Here is a 14,705-nt window from a genome sequence, read left to right on the forward strand (position 1 = left end):
GCAGACTACTGCACTGTGGGTATAGCCATGAAAAATAGTGGGAGTACAGTAGCACATTTCAGCAATCTGAGCTCCATAGGCATTTTGATGCCTATGCATAAAAGGAGGAGGGGTAGGGGAGAGAAGAGAAGAGAGTGGCTACCCTGATTGCAAAGATCCTAGTTGTCTACATGGTCGTATTGGTTCTCTTCCAAGTCAAGCTTGTAGTGTTTCCAAATCAAGCTTGTAGCCGGGAGTACAGTATATGCTGAGTTTACTGTCATGATGCAAATTAATTTGGAGGGCAAAAGTAGGTTTGGCACACATTTGGGAACAGGGTTCATAAATAATTAAGCCATTGGATCTAGCCAATTTAGCTAGGGCATTACATTGGAGAGATTCTGTGACAACAATGGGACCAAGTCAACTCAATACCAAGTACTGTAGGTTTGATCAGTTGACTATGCAAATATAAAAACCGTAGAGATTATATCTGGTAGCGTTCAAGCCACAGTCTCTTCATAGTTCATGCTGGAATCCTATATGTGTTTACCCAAGTGTGATACCCACTGAAAGCAATAAAGCCTACTTCTGAGTAGGCATAATTAGGATTACACTGTTGTCTGCTTTTTCCTCTTAATCCGATAAGAGAGTTGAAACCCTTTGTCAATTTTATCTCCACAATGGAGGAACTTCTCCATGTTAGAATGCTTGACATGTTTACTGCTATTCTTTGTAGCTTTTGCACAGCAACTGAGTAATAAGCAATTAGCACTGAACATTCCTGAACCAGCGGTAGGATGTGCAAGCCATTGCAGAGGCAAGCAGGGGAAGAACAAATCTTTTTTCCCCCTAGGGGAATACCACATCCATGTGCAGGTGAGTGACTTAAATTTTTCTGAACATTTAGTGTGACTTCATATTTTCAAAGGCCGTCTTACCACTCACTTATCCAATCTGCTCTTATAACATGTTCTAATTTATATGGACATTTCCTTGAGTGCTCTATTCCACTTTACTAGCCTCCATTACAAGACTGCATTATGGCTTTCTCAAAGACATCACGATTTGTTGTAAAGTATTGATCAAAGAAGTGCAGCCCAGGAAAGTCTGAATTCTTGGATGGCAAGTAGGGAAATAATGAAGCAGCTGCATCTCTTTTTGACACAAATAAGGCACTGGATAATGCCAGTGGCTTTGCTGCACCGCAAAAAAAAAAAAAGCATCGCTGCAAAACTCAGTAGATTCACACTTCCACAACTAGTTACAGATGGGAGTCTGAAAAGCCATAAATGAGAAACACGCAGAGAAGGAAGTGAAATCTAGCAGCTTTGTCTGTAAGAAGCCTTGTAAAAAGGAATCTCATACGCAGATCTGCAACATTTTCTATTGAACTGTACAAAAATCTGGTGAAAAATGAACAATCAATGTGCGTAACTTCTCTTTTTGTTCTAATCTAAACCCTTCGTCTGATTCTAACCTATCATTTATAGACCCTTTTATAATTTCTGCTTTTCCCTATCATTTTGTAGTGATATGAAAAGAAAATGCCCATTTCCTTTACTGAGTTAATCATATCACAGCTCACCAAAGTGGTCATTATTTTTAGCCATTATTTCCACTAATCACTAAAGTAGTCTTCTGAGCACAGTGCACAATACAATTAAGCACAATTATTTAATTATTTAGTCCACTGAAGTCTAATAGAGCTAAACAGTCTTAAATCAAAAGGCATTTGGCTCAAATGCAACTTTACAGTGCTTAACTTTGGTTAGCCCATATCCAATGTATTTTGTTTTGTGTGAACTGAGGGATACAGTGTGTTTTGGCTATGAAATTATAGTAGACATATCTGATTCAAATAACTGATTGTTATTTTCTTGTCGGTCTTGATACTTGGTCCCGAATTTCCTAACATTCCTCTTTTGCAGAATGCACAGCTTTATAGTTTGGTTCTCGAAGAACACTTTATGGATGAAGTAATGCTATTTGATAACAAAGCATTCTGAAAACCAGACTGTCCTAATACACACACCTACCACCTCATTTCACAGGTGTAATTTCAAACCGCAAAATGTCAGGGTTTACTGTGTTTTGTGATAAAACACACCACTGATGCCTTTTTTATGAACTGGACCTTTGCTTCTTGCATTAAGGACTTCTCTAGTGGTTTGAAACCAGTTATTTAAAATGTTTCTCTAGGAGAAATGAAGCATACAGCTACTTCTCACAAGAAGGCAATGCAAACACATGCCTGCTGGGTTTTCTATCCTTAAACCAATGAACTTCCTGCAGCCTCCAAAAAGCATCTAATTTCACCTACATTTTTCCAATTACTCTGTCATCCTCAGCCTCTCTCTAGCTGCTATTTTCTTTGGCTCGCACATATACATTGCTCAATGAGGTTGTCTCCCACTGTGAATAGCCCTGTCTGACTAGATTGCCCATTCTCTCAGCTAGTTCACCTGCTGAAACACTATGTTGCACTCAGTGCCCCTAGACTCGCTTGCCCACCTGCTTATGAGCTTGAAAGATTGCAGCAAATATGATAAATTTCAGCATAAGTGCACAGAACTGCTACTGGGAATTTTATTTATTCTAGAGCTATAGCTAATTATGAATACCTGTCTTCATACACAGGAGTAAAGCCCATCTGCTACTGAATTTTATGATTATAGACTACTGTATTCTGAGTTGTGGTATGATTCCACTGCCTTTGCCAGCACTGCAATGAAATAAAGAACTTATGCAGTCTGGAAGGAGATTGACAGCTGTAACAAAGATTACCTAGAAGGAAAATTCTGAAATATTGAAATATTTAAGGATTCGTCAGTGATATGAACTTGAAATTAGTTCAGAAATTCAGAAACAAGCCAATCACATTCAGTTAGGTAATTATATTCAATCTAGTTACTGCATCTCTACCACTGGAGAATGATTAATTATTAGTTATTTCATATAGCAATTAATTATTAGTTATTTCATATAATCTTAGAGTTAGAAGGGATCCCAAGGGTCATCTAATCCAAGCTTCTGCAGTGCAGGAATCCCTCCCACAGCTGTCCATGGGTGGGCTTGAACCACCAACCTTCTGGTTAACAGCCAGGTACACTGACCCATTGCACCACAGGAAGGCTCATCTTTTGAAGTATGGAGGAATCTGAATCTTATAAATGCTCAGGAGTTCATGTACCACTTAATTCTCAGAATAAAGTTTAATAGCCTGCTCATGGTACATTTACTTACATGATTCGTTATTTATTCATTACTGTTAGACACATCATTTGAAGTATCTCGGACTTTAAAAAAAATGTTGCATGTGCATGTATGAGTGCTGTATGCTAAATACAATAGGTTGTAGCCACTGCTAGTCCCACTCACAATAAACCCATTGATATTAATGGACATGACTAACTTTGATCCATTCATTTCAATGGGTCTTCTCTAGTAGTTGGGACTAACATTGGGTACAATCCAATAGCTGTAAGGTCTGGAAGCTGGATATTATATTATGTACATATACTTGTATATTACATACAGAAGATGCTGTCTCATGCTATGTGAGACCCCTCGTCCATCAAGCTCAGCCCTGTCAACACTGACAGTGGATCTTCAGGGATTCAGTGCGGAGGAGTCATTCCCAGCCCTACCTTAAAGCACCATGGTCTGAACCTGGAACCTTTTCCATGGAAAGCATGGAAGACACAGCCTTATGAAAAGATAATGGCTAGAAAAGCATCTTTGTTTAGTGTATCAATTGATCCTGGGCTGCTTTCTTTAAAGAAGTGTCAGCATTCACTGCATCCATTCACACATTTAGCAGCCTTACTAAAACACTTAATGAAAATGTCAGACAATACAAAACCATTTTTAAAGACCATTTTGAGAACTTGCCTGCTAGAAGCATAACTGAAATAAGCAATGCTCTGATCTCTGTCACTTAATGCAAACTCTAGGGAGTTGGCACTGCACTGTTAGCTGCAGTTTCAACAGCAACTCACCCACCCCCTCCCACACACTTACACACTGAAACTCTTTTTAGTTGCGAAAGTCACATTTAATTCTTTGTGCTCCAAATGCATATCTTCCCATAATTCATATGGATTGCACAGAGATTTAAAACTAAAATTGGTTACATTTGGCCATTTATTGGAAAATGTATATATTGCTTAGCATTTTTGGCATTTTTGCTTAGCATTCTGTATTTATAAAGTATAAATAACATGACATGCAAAGGAAAACCAGATTAACTGGAAGCCCATAAGTAAAACAGAAAGTCAGCCACTGGACAGGATAGGTACTTTCAAACATCCAAACAGACCTTGGTAAGAAACTGATTTTTAGGAAAAAATATCAAGCATTCAACAGATAGGGCTTTTGAATCTCTTTTGGGAGAGTATTCCACAGAGTTGGTGCTATAAATGAAAAAGCCCATTTCCAAGAGGTTTCCAGATGGCACTCTGCTGGCTGCAGTATGGCCAGCAAGGTCTCGTCTGATGATCATAAAGATCAATATGAACTAGTGTAGGGGAGGCAGTCTGCTAGACAGAATGGTCCCAAGCTGTTTGGGGCTTTAATATGTCAATAACAAAACCTTGAACTTGGTCTGGTGGCGGATAGGCAACCAGTGCAGTAAGTAATTATGAAGAAAGTAATTACAGTCATAATCTAGCCATTAGTGCAAGTGTCATTGGTTTCCATAGAGAGCTAAGCGTATACCTTTATTCACCTGTTGAAAGAAATGGTATTCAAATGCTTATCTTTAAATAAATCATGCCTACAATATGGTCCCATCCAAGCTGGAGACTACTGCATAGGATGTAAGCTTTAGAAATGTTATAATGCTGAGACATCAAAACATCTATGAAAAACAACCACTTACGTTGGCATTCCTTGCAACACTTGTCATCAATATATGCAGGAGCAGAATTAAGAGGACAATCAGAAAGCGAGCAGATCAGTGCCTCACACTGAATAGTACCATTCTAGAAGCAACAAAAGGTTGTTTTGAAATAATTTGACAGAATATGGTCAGATAAATGGCTATTTTAGAAAGATAACATCTCATACCGAATACACAATTTTTCTTGTCTTGATTGTGAAGGTAGAATCAATATACTATATATCTATATTTTTATATTTCTATCTACATAGATTTCTGATACACACATAACAGGTTCTTTATCTAGTGACAGCAATGCAATGTTGTCCTTAAAACTTATCATTTGCTATCCTGACATTCTGCCAGTTGAACAAATTGGAAGATTACTCTGAAGTATAAAAACACTATTGAATAAAACCTTCCCAATAATTTCCACAAGACAGCCATTATGCATGTTTAAAAATAATATCAGAGTCCTGTAAAAAAGTTGCCTGCAATGAGGCATTCTTATAAGAAAGTGAGTTGGATATGTTCTGTATAAGCTGCCTTATTCTTTTCAATCTTGGAAATGCTTTAGTCACAAAATGCAGAGCAATAGTTGGTACTCTGTGAGCCCTCCCGAAGTTGCTGGACTTCAGTTCCCATCAGTCCTACCTAACATGGCCAATGGACAGGGATGATGGGTGTTGTAGTCCAGCAAATATGTTGAGCCCAAAGGTTTCCCACTCCCGTAGAGCATTCCCAAACATGAGAATGGCATAGAGCAGGGTGGTCCAACACATGGCCCAAGGGCCTCTTTTGGCGTCACTCAGCAACATTTGACACACACACACACCCTGCAGCCCTCATGCTGCCTTCCCAAAACCAGGTAAGCAAGGCGATGGGCTTTGGGGAAGCAGGCCTGAAGGCTCTGACAATGTCCTAGAGTCCTCCAGCCTCCTTCCCAAAGCCTTTTAGCACTCTTACATCTTTGGAAAGGAGGTGGGATGGCTCTAGGACCCTGCCTCCTTCCCAAAGCCTGGCACCTTGCTTAGCTGACTTTGGGAAGGCAACACAAGGGCTGGAGGGGCATCAAATTTTGGCCTCACTCCCTTGCCCCAACGACAAGGCATTGTGTGGCCCACTTGGTATGAAAAGCATAGAGCTTTGGATTGTGGTTAATGTACTGCACTTCAACACCACATTCATATGCCACTTTCTCTGAAGTTTGATACCTGCTTCATCCTGCATTTTTTTACTGTTTCCAAATACTTTAATTGCTCGAAACTGGATGAGAGGTTTCTTCTCCAGAAATATGTTTTTATTAAATAAAACAGAACCCTAAAAACAGACACACTATACTTCAGAAGTGGATATGTACTTTCTACCTGATCCAAAGACCATAGTTTATGTATTTCTTTTTCACCGGAGCCATGATATATAAACTCATTTTGTCCCACATAAATTTAACCTAGTTGAACACATTTGAGTCCTTTTCAAGGGCCCCTCATTATATAGCCCTAGCAAACTAATGGGCAGTATGCCTTCCTATTGGATTGTGCCACAACCTGAGCCTTGAGCCCACTGTTCAGTGTAACATCAGTCAGAGAAAAGATATGCCTGGTCATGCCAGTCTTCCTTCATAACTCTTCCTTTCGCCTTCCAGCGCTGGGCATAACAGTTCACCCCTACCCCCCACATAGGCAAGAGCCAGATTTTTTCTACAGAACATGCAACATAATGCATAAAGAACAATGTAGGTAAGTAAATTCATTCCAACACAAATTTATTTTTAATCTGACAGCTTTTCATGTCTAAAATGCATAAACATTTTCAGCAGGCTGCATAACCAGGTCCCTGAATTTCTACACAATTTACAGCCATACCATGCAGGTGCAGTTCTTACAGCCATCTGTCCACGATTCAAATTCCCTGTAGGTTGCACCCTTCATAGTGCAGGTTCTTTCACAATAGCACTGATCCAACCTATTCATCCTCTGCTCAGCTCGGGACAACTAGGTACATGTTGCACAGAGAGGGACATGTTAACTGTGAAAAGGCTTACCTAAAACTATAACAACAATTTAAGCCATCCTGTATCATCAAGCACTACTGAAGCCAAAAAAGGAAATTGTGAAATATGGAAACAAATATCCAGACACTTAAGAACAAAAATGCAAAGTTTGAATATAATTCACCTCATCTTAACAACTCAGAATACGGCTGTAAGAATGACTGTGTGTTTTATCCCTTAGTCTAGATATAAATGTGTGCATTTATCTCTCTTGTGCTTATGGGCTGCCCCATTAATTCCAATGGAACTATCTATGGAATGAGCATACAGATCTCTTCTATGGAAAAGACTTCCTTTGAGAATAGGATTTCTCCACATATGTGTTTTTTATCTGAATGCATTCAGAAAATTACAGATAATAAATAGATTGTTTTGATGATAATTAGCAACCCAGAGCCATATGTGGCAACTGGTTTTTAATGCATAGTGCTTGTGGTGATCAATGTTAGTTTGAGATATATTCACAGCTCTGGCATTGGGGTATGATTGCTTAGAGGGAACTTAAGTGTAAATATCATGGAGGATAAGTCTATCCATTGCTACTAGACATAATGTAGATTATGCTCTGCCTCCATGGTCAGAGGCAATGTGTTTCTGAACACTAGTTGCTGTTCTCAGATCTTGCTGGCATGTTTCACACAGGCATCAGTTTGGCCACTGTGAGAACAGGATATCACAGATGCTGAACTCCATAGGCCATTGGCCTGATCCCTCTATCTATCTATCATCTATCTATTTCAATACATTTCTGTTCCGCCTTTCCTCCAAGGAGCTCAAGGTGGCATACATTGTTCTCTTAGTTCCCATTTTATCCTCACAACAAAGCTGTGAGGTGGGTTAAGCTGAGACACTGAGTGGACTAAGGTTACCCAGCGAGCTTCATGACTGAATGAGAATTTGTACCCTGACTTACTGGGTCCTAGTCCAACATTCTAACCACTGCACCGTAATGTTGTACATTCCTGAGGTGATGACAATACCTACACTCTAATATATCATTATTATTATTTTGGTTATGCGCTTATTCATTTTAAAACTTTTAGCAGGAATTTTCCTCCACAATGAAACTTTTAGCCCTTAGCAAACTTTTGATGTATAATTTTCAGGACATAATTAAGTAGTTGCAGGTATTTCATGTGTAGTAAAATTATTATCACATTAACATAGACACAACATCCAGGAATGCTGTTTTGCGCACTAAAAATATAAGAAGGTCAAAGGGTTTCAGGAGCACCTTGAAAATGTTTTGTGCATCTCCCATTTTATAATACTAATACTAATATTGCATTTGTCTTAATCAAGAATTATAAAGTAAATTACTAACTCCAAGACATTCTAGCATCATACATAAGACAGTAATTAAAATTATATTAACCTAGAATTATATTAATCTAACAGCCACTAATCCCATAGGTAACCTCAACAACAAATCTTCATACAGTGGTACCTCCGGTTGTGGATGGGATCCGTTCCGGAGCTCCAGTTGGATCCCAAGGTTTTCACAACCGGAAGTGCTTGTTCTGCGCATGCGTGCGGTGTGGTTGAGCACTTCTGAACATGTGCATGCGGCAAAACCCAGAAAAATACTTTGGGGTTTGCCATGTGCGTATCCTGAAGGATACGTAACCAGAGGTGCTCATAAGTAGAGGTACCACTGTATGCCAATCAGTGGTTCTGAATATTTTTCATTGATTTTGGTTCAGTTTTTTATTCAAAGAACAAATAAATATTTAGCAAAGTGTTATACAAGAGTCCATAAAAATATGCATATGTGCATTCATATGTACAAGTCCCTAAATAGAGCAATGGTTCCAGCAATTTACCCCAACCCACACACAAAAAAGCAAAAATAACAGCAACCTGAGAACTTGTTACCTTTGCAGAGGTTTTGGCTAAAATATCTTGCAACTCCATAATTTTCTGCACAAGCCCATGGAAGTCATTACACGTTGGGCATGCTGAAATTACAAACACTAAATTTGTCAAATTGTACTTAGGCCAAGTCTGCCAAAATACATTGATTATCAACTGTATCTCAAGAGAGATCTTGCAGGATAAATATTAAACAAAGTGCATCTCATTGTTTCTTATGGTAGAAGAAGTAGCAGACTTACTGCGATTAAGATCTGGACACTGAGAGATAAATCCTTGAGGCATGACAAGTAATTGCACATCTTGCATTATGCCCTGCGCAAATGGGGGTAGGGGAAGAGAAAGGTTATGTTATTTTTTTGTCTGTCAGCATTATATTAGAAAGTTAGCATTTCCATGTGAAACATTTTAGCACACAAAATAGGTATACTTCACCCACAAAAAGCAGTTTCCACAAAATTATTATATCTTGCTCTCCTTCACTGTATCATTAGGAGAGTAGAGTAGAAAGAAAATAGCTGTACATGTACACACTGATACATACATATGCATTCAACCATTTTCAGAGACTTAAGATTAAATGTCAAGGTGTAATTAAGCAGCAAGAGACTAGTTGCCGTGACTTTGCCATTACTTTTATTTAGTCACTGAACGAAAGCTTTCAAGTGACCTTTAAAAACAATTTTAAAATAATTTGTACTTTCACTGAGTTTTAAGATACTCATCTAAATAAAATTTGAAAAGCAAGAGTACAAGTCACAACTATGATATTGTACTGCAAAATTTCCATTCATGTCAATGTAGTTTAAGCAGGAGATTTTTATGTTAGATTGTGCACCAAGTCATCAAGGACCTCGTTAGCAAAACTTCATAAATCAGCTACAAAAAAAACCTGTGCGAGCAGGTACTGAAAACTGCAAGTAGATGGTGCAATTCATACTATATATGTGTTTTGTGATTCTTTCTACACTCTACAAGGTTGTCTGGGGTTTAGGGTGGGAGGGATAGAGTCTGCAAAATCTGACATTTCATTAAAGAGGCATGAGATTTAGGTCTAAAAAGTAGGCACCTTAACTCATGCGGTATCTTTTCATTGTCATAACCCCTCTATACTTCAATTATTTTAAATGGTTAATACATCCATTCACCTATATGCTTTACCAAGTTTGCCTGTTGATTTATTTTAATATATGCTAGGAGTAGCTGTCTCATTTCTTTTTTAAAAAAAATGATCTCACATGCACAAAACAGCATATAATCATAAAAATAGTAAAATATTATCCCAGAACTCCGTGAACGTAATCTATCATTTCAGACCTTGCTTTCATCTCAAGCCCAGATCCCTTTCTTCAAAACAAAACAAAACCCTTCATGTTCATTGCTTTTATCTGTGAAATTTGGTGTTTATCAAGAAGGAACAAATAAAAGTCCAAGGCTTTAGTTCTAGGAGAAATATATATCCATGTATGGAAAAACCAGAACAATGAGGCACAGAAGTGAAATGGAAAGAAACAAAAACTGTGACCAGAGTGTTGGACTGGGCAGTTAAGTGTATGAGGGCCATGACTCAAGGGCGAATTCACTCAGCTACTTTTTACACCTTTAAAATATGCAGGTAATCCTGCAGAGTAGCAAAGGTCACTATGTACTCAAATGTGGTCATACAAAAGTAACTTCTATATATTTCCAGATGAACATAGTATTGCATCCCTAGGGGAGTGAAGAACCCATAGGCGAACCCAGTAAGCAGTGTTTTTTCCATTTCTCTGGGCAGAACAATAATAGTCTAACCAATGAACCCTTTCCCAAGTAAGCCAGCGGTGAATCAATTCCTAGACATAAATCATTCTTCTGGTTTCTTAGTATTTTCATCTCTTCAGTCAAAGGCAACCCATAAGTATGCCAAGGGAAGTTCAATCAATACTATCAATTAATTTGCTCTGGAATTAGCAGATCCTGGCTATCATGTAGGCCTTGCGATTCCAGTTCAAAGGATGCTGATGAAGAACAGTCCTTCCTCCAAAGGCAATGAACAGACCATATTCTCCTGATACAGCCAATGAGTTTATACTCAGAATTTCCAGTGAGAAGAAAAATCCATTTAAATATTTATTGTGTTTCCTCCCTCTGAACATTGTTTCCTATTCTGCAGGAAGGCAAGGTGAATGCTCTCCTGGTTCTGTGCAGTGGAGAAAGCTTCTAGTGCCTTACATCAAGTCCAACCCAATGAAGGGAGAAAGCTGCTGCCTTCAGCCTTCTTGTCTCTAACCCCCTGTAGCCGCATTTCTCTCAATGGAATATTTTTAATCTCTGGCCACTAGAGTGTGCTAAAAAATTGAAAACAAAGAAAAGATCCAGAAGGAAATAGAAAGGCAAACTTAAAAGCTTATGTTCCCAGTTCAATTGCTCTCAAACAGTAATACGACTGGAGAAATGGAAAGCTTTTTAACTGCAGCAACTTTGAGATATTCTTTTGGAGCTGGAATTACTGTTCCTTTGCAGTCCTGGCTCATCCCATGCCTAGAAAGCACGAGTCCATGAGATTTTTAGTTTGCCCCACCACTTTCCCTGGGGAAACCCACTCTTTACTGCTGAATCTGAGCAACCGTCAATCTGTGGAAAAACCTGATTTGGATTTGCTCCAATTCAGCAGTACAAGGCAGGTTTCGGAGGGGGGGGAGGTGGGACAAGCAGAAGTATGGCCAAGCCCTCAATCACTTGTGCCTGCCTACTGTCCATGGTGGGGGAAGAACCCACCTGAAGAGGGTGGAAAGCCTATGTGGATAAGCACTTCCCAAATACATTATGAATATTCATATTCAGTCTGCCCAGTTCTGAAAGAATGACTAATAATACAGACATTTACAAGGTTTAGTGTAGCAGAAGGCTTGCTAAGAGATGAAAATATGCCAACTGGAAATAATCTAGTTTACTTAGCGTGGATTGCTTTAGAAGCACAATGTCCATGCATATTTTCTCAATAGTTTATAAAGAGCTTATAAAGGAATGGTGCTCTCTCAAGGAGATAATACCCAAAGCATGAAAGACTTTAAAAGTCAGAACCAGAGTCTTGAACTGGGCTTGGAAGCTAATTATGAATGAGTGAAGCTGCCAAATAACTGGTTTTATTCCTGTCTCCCTAATCTATTAGCCACAAATGGGGTCAGGGTTCCACGCACAGCCCTACCAAATACTTCTCCTGGAATCTGCCATCTGCAGTGGGGGCCTTGCTGGTAACCTCACCATCATGATTTAATCTACACATATTTTGGAGCAGATCTCTAAACTGAGAAATTGGAAAAATAATTAAAATAATAATAAAATAACCCGACAATATCAGTTGCCTTGCCAGCAGCTGTGCCTTGAGCAAATTGCAGCAGAAGCCAAAGTAAACGTACTTTGAAGTAAGTCCAATTAATCTTCTGTATAGTACAGTGTCCTAAGGTTTGCAACCTAAGTAACCCTTTAAGGAAAAACAAGAACAAATTCTGGATGTCTACAGGTCTGGAGCTTTCCCCATCCTGTTTACCCTTTTCCTCCTTCGCTTAACATCTAGTCTGAAGAAGAATTCTGAGGAACCCAAAATTTGAATGTGATGGTGAGTCCTATCAGAACATTCTCAGCACTGGCATTCCACTGAAATGCCCTCAGCTTGCCTCATGAACGGTTGGTTTCTGCCCAGTCTGAGTACATATTTATTTGTGCAAGCATTTGGAAATAAACTGAATTGATCAGGTCCTGAGCTACTGATAGCTGCTTTTTGGACTGATGGTGTGTTTTAATGATTTCCAATTGTTTTTCATTTTAATGTATTGTTTTGTGATGATAATGCCATGCTACTGTAAATATTGTATGCCAACCTGGGATAATTGTTGGTGAAGGGCAGCCAATTAATTAATTCATGTAGGCTGTGGTACTACTCTCAAAGCAACGTATAAAGCCAATAATGGTGCTTCTTGCACAGAAAGCTGTGGGCTCAACATATGCCCAGATGTAAGCAACAATCTCTTCATGTGCTACTCCATATCAGCATCTTTCCTCTGTTCAACATGCAGAATGATCTACAGTCCTATGCACACATTATTCAGGTGTAAGGCATACTCAAGCACAGAATGGAAAAGGGCAACATTCTTAGCCCCACCTGATGTCAGGGAGTTTGGGGGTTTGTTTGTTTTTAAGCCATGCACTGAACATGGTTGTTTGCATAGGAAGGCAACTGCATGAGCACCTTCTACCAGGTAGAAGACACCTGGTTGTGCAGGTATTCCAATCATGCTGATTCCATACGTACAAGGAGACAAACTTTGGCCTTTTTATACAGACAATTGTGCTCTGTGCGCAATTGTTTAAAAGTGGGGGTTGCTAAAATAGCAGCCATACCCCATTCTGTACTTGAGTATGCCTTACATCTGAGTAATGAGTGCCTAGAGCTTATGCATTAGAGAAAAGTGTTTTGATTACAGAAGTACAGCATTAAAAAAAAAAGTTTCCAAATTCCCCTGTTCTGTCCTTCTTTCTTCTATATTCTTTGACCCTTCTGTATTGGTCACCTTATCAGATACAAAATGCCATATTAGATTTTGTTGACCTGACTCAATATGTTATCTTAGTTCTTGCATTGCTTATATTCACACGGCTGCATAGATGTGAAACCAATCAACACTGAATACACACTATTGCCAAAAGTACTGTTTTTTTCTGGGCAAATAAATGACTTTTAGTTCCAGGTCAGGCTCATTGATATTTGCAAGTCATTATATTACATTTACAGAGAGGAAAATAAAATGTTAACAATTCTTATTTAACACAAACACCACCAGTGCACTAGTAAACAAACAAACAAACAAACAAACAAAAACATAGTTTTCAAGTACTGACTTGAGCAATAAAGCTACAAATGCACTCTTTGGCCTGATATAGCACCCCCAAAATGTAACTGAATGATCAGCCAATTCAAATGAAATGTAGTACAAATCTTGAAATCAGAGATACGAGTGCCCCAAGTTCACATTCATTTGAGATAACTTCTACAATCTATGTAGAAGATCCTAACTTTAAAATTAAATATATATGTATATGGAGAAAAACATACCTTGAAGTAACCATGTGCACTATTCCTTTGTCCCAACCAAAAGGTTGTGCCAACAGGTAAATCCAGATAAGGCTTTTCCACCACTCTCTCATAAATTCTGTTTTTAAATGAGAGAATAGGAGCAAAGTAAAAAAGAACAAGAAATTACTTTCATACTATCCAGTAATGATCTAAAATGCTGCAGCACTTTCAAGTAATTGAAACACAACTCTTCACTTACTTATTGCAGTCTACATGCAAAATGAGGTGTGATGCACTGATTGCTAAAGAGAGCCTGTGCCACTTGTCATCTGCCAATATGTAAGGAAACACTTCCGTATGTGAGCGATGGCTTCCTGAACGGTAGTGCAATCTAATTTCATTTCTATGGCCGCTGCTTTCTAGTTCCAAGTACCTGCACCAGAAATGGATCATCAATTCATGAAGCAATGTTAATAAGGAGGAAACAGAATTCATACTGGTTTATAAACAGAAAAGAGAGAAAATCCAATTTATACATTATTCACATCTAAGGCATGATTTTGTTGCCTCTTGGATGGGGTCCCACTTTTAGCCCTTCCCCTGATGTGATGTCTTCTTCTTCCTCCAACCACAGCACATTGTGCACAGCTGTCTGTAAAGAAACTGCAATGAGCAAGCTCCTGCTTTTGAGTAGGGCCTCTGCCATGATTATGATACATGAAGATGCCTCCATCGTGCAGAGCCCCTATATATGAGCAAGACACCATGTGTTGGGTTTTCTTTACAGACAACAGGCTTTCAGTGTGACAGCCCCCATTTTGTGGAACAACATTCCTGTTGATTCCAGTATTTGTACAGTGGTACCT

General features: G+C 38.8%; 1 protein-coding gene across 2 annotated transcripts in view; it reads right to left on the minus strand.

The window, feature by feature from the left end:
• Positions 1 to 14,705, minus strand: part of NELL2 (neural EGFL like 2) — a 108,181-nt gene that overhangs the window by 66,672 nt on the left and 26,804 nt on the right. For both annotated transcript variants that reach the window (XM_083574466.1, XM_083574465.1), the window contains exons 4-9: positions 14,099 to 14,272; positions 13,879 to 13,975; positions 9,029 to 9,101; positions 8,790 to 8,872; positions 6,727 to 6,855; positions 4,862 to 4,964 (exon numbers count right to left, since the gene is read on the minus strand). In XM_083574466.1, coding sequence (XP_083430592.1) covers positions 4,862 to 4,964; positions 6,727 to 6,855; positions 8,790 to 8,872; positions 9,029 to 9,101; positions 13,879 to 13,975; positions 14,099 to 14,272 — 659 coding nt within the window. The remainder of the gene's footprint in view (positions 1 to 4,861; positions 4,965 to 6,726; positions 6,856 to 8,789; positions 8,873 to 9,028; positions 9,102 to 13,878; positions 13,976 to 14,098; positions 14,273 to 14,705) is intronic.

The sequence above is a fragment of the Podarcis filfolensis genome, assembly GCF_964270895.1.
Source record: "Podarcis filfolensis genome assembly, chromosome: 10".
Taxonomy (NCBI): domain Eukaryota; kingdom Metazoa; phylum Chordata; class Lepidosauria; order Squamata; family Lacertidae; genus Podarcis; species Podarcis filfolensis.